Source organism: Arachis ipaensis, chromosome B4, assembly GCF_059453495.1.
Source record: "Arachis ipaensis isolate K30076 ecotype BB chromosome B4, ASM5945349v1, whole genome shotgun sequence".
In the NCBI taxonomy this organism is placed as follows: Eukaryota; Viridiplantae; Streptophyta; class Magnoliopsida; order Fabales; family Fabaceae; genus Arachis; species Arachis ipaensis.
In genome coordinates, this window is record NC_142439.1 from 118,210,095 (window position 1) to 118,212,705 (window position 2,611).

The 2,611-nt window shown below is 25.7% G+C and overlaps 1 protein-coding gene across 1 annotated transcript; it reads right to left on the bottom strand.

Moving 5' to 3' along the window:
- Window positions 1-216: 216 nt before the first annotated feature.
- LOC107637980 (uncharacterized) lies at window positions 217-1,980 on the bottom strand. Its single transcript, XM_016341194.3, has 2 exons — window positions 1,715-1,980; window positions 217-619 (listed from the first exon to the last, which is right to left on the bottom strand). Exons 1-2 carry the CDS (start codon window positions 1,826-1,828, stop codon window positions 392-394), a joined length of 342 nt encoding a protein of 113 aa, XP_016196680.1. The 5' UTR covers window positions 1,829-1,980; the 3' UTR covers window positions 217-391.
- Window positions 1,981-2,611: the final 631 nt, after the last annotated feature.

Below are 2,611 nucleotides of genomic sequence, written 5' to 3' on the forward strand. Positions count from 1 at the left end.
AAATTTATCTTATTTAATATTTTTAATTATTATTTATTTTATTTTATATTTTTTAATTACTGTTATAATAATCAAATAATACTATATATAATAAATAAATATATAATTATATATACTACATATATAAAATTATAGATATTTCTATTAAATAAAATAACTTTAGTTATAATCTTCCTAACGTAGCCATAATAATAATTATGAAAAGCCAAAACTCTATTATTTATAAGAAATATTAAGTAACTAATATTTTTCCATTACATTTATTTCATATTCGAGTTAACACTAATTAATTCTTTTTTTTAACCAAAAATATTAACTTCTAGCATTTTTGATTGTTTATTTAGTAGCTAAAGGTCTAAAATTGTGGCTCCGGAGAACCAAGTTTAAGGAATTACATTTTTGACTTAGCACTTAATTTCTTGATATCAGAGATTTTGAGGAAAAATCTTGATGTTGGGATAGAGAGGTGGGTCTCCAAAATGTTGCCAATGGCTTCAATAAGCTTCTTCTTGACTTCTGAGTTTATGCCACCCATTGATACTATCTCAGCATAGGCAGTTGGTTCATTGCTACCACCAAGTGTCACCAGCACTGACGATGTTAGTAGAACCATCACCATCTGCACAATAAAAACTGGGTTTAATTATTCTGTTGGTTTCTATAGTTTCGCAAAATTTTTAATTAGGTCTTTATACTTTTTTTTCTTTTAATTGGGTCCTTGCACCAAATTATTTTTTCAATTAGGTCCCTCTTAGTAGTAATTGGTTTAATTGTATAGGAACCCAACTAAAAAAAACTAGTGGAAGGACTCAAATAAAAAAAAAAAAGTGTAGGGATTCAATTAAAAAAAATTGGTGCAAAGACTCAATTAAAAGAAAAAAAGTATAGAGACCTAATTAAAAATTTTGCAAAACTATAGGACCAATAAAGTAATTAAACCTAAAAATTATACGCATATATTAAGAAATAGTATTCATACATTTTAATACGAGAATATACAGGAGGAAATTAATTTTTTTAGTTAATATTAGTCAATTTTTTTTAATTATAAAAATTCTCATTCTCAAGAAGATTTAGGATTTATACTTTATTATTTAGAATTTAAAATTAAAGATTTTATTTATGATAGGATTTAAAATTTAAAATAAATAAAATAATTTTAAAAATATTAGATAAAATGCCAGTAAGTTATTTTTTTAGCCAACATCAATCAACTTTTTTGAAATTATTTTATTTATTTTTAATTTTAGAACTTAAATCATAAATTATAAGTCTTAAATTCTAAATTATAACTCTAATCCTAAATTATTCTCTAAAAAAAAAGAATTTTTAGAATTAAAAATAAAACATTGACTAATATTAAATAACTAAAAATTATTTTTTTATGCTTTCTCTATAAATATATATAACAAGTCGTACCTCTCTCAAGTATAATACAAGTTTAACTAACAATTGTCTAATTTGTTAAACAGATATTGAAATAATTTATAATATCCTTCACTTATTATTGAATTACAAGAGTATTCTAATCTTACGAATGAAATACGCTTATTATATCTAATTATGTGCGCGATCGAGTAGAATTAAATGTTTTGTTTGGTTATTATATTATTAGATCCTATACATGCAATTCATTCATAAACTTTCTTACCTATATTATTATATATCACTTGAAAAAAGCTGAAAATGAAGTAATAGAAAGCAGAATACATACCCTTTTAGGTTTCCCGATTATTGTTGAGACAGCAGTGGTGCATTCTGAGAAGATAGGATTTTTAGTGTCAATCCCATCTAAGTTAAGGTTAGTGGTGATGTAAAGACAAGGCATAATATATAATACTCTTCTAATACAATATATAATTATTTATATATTTTTATCTAATAATTTAAATAATTTTTGGAATGAAAATAATTTTATAATGTATTTTTTTTTTCTATTTGTACTATTTCTACTTTAATGTGTGCTGCTGTGATATTCTAATAAGCTCAAACTTAAGTATTTATGCAATCCCATGGAGAATATATATAGGCACAAAAAGTTTCATTGCTATAGTGTGTGTCACTGTTACAATAGAACCAACTGCAATTATTTCATAAACCGCATTATCCTCATTTTTCGCTCGTTGTCAATGCACGTCAACTCCATCTTACTTATTTCATGTATTTCATTCATAATTTCATACCACGTTTTAAATGCCAGCTTCAAATGAGTTATATATAGGTGTGTATATATCTATGGATTTTTTTATTTTATAAATAAAATGAATTATTAAATATTTTATTTATCAATATGCATATTAATAAATATATTTAAATTTTTACATTGTCATTTACATTTTAGGTATGCTACCAAATAAAAAACAATGAAATATAGAGTTAAGAACTGTGTATGGAATGATAATTTCTCGTGGCGGAGCGGGTATCCGCGAGAATTTACTCGTCGGGAGGCAGATTTGAGGGACATATTTTCTCAAGGGTGGCAGTACGGTCCCTGTTGAATATCCCGTGAATAAACAGCGCTTCCCTCGTCATTTCTTCACCTCCCTCTCCCAGCCACTTTCCCTGTCTCACCCAGACACTTTCCTTTCTTTTCTTCCTCTCAAATAATCTG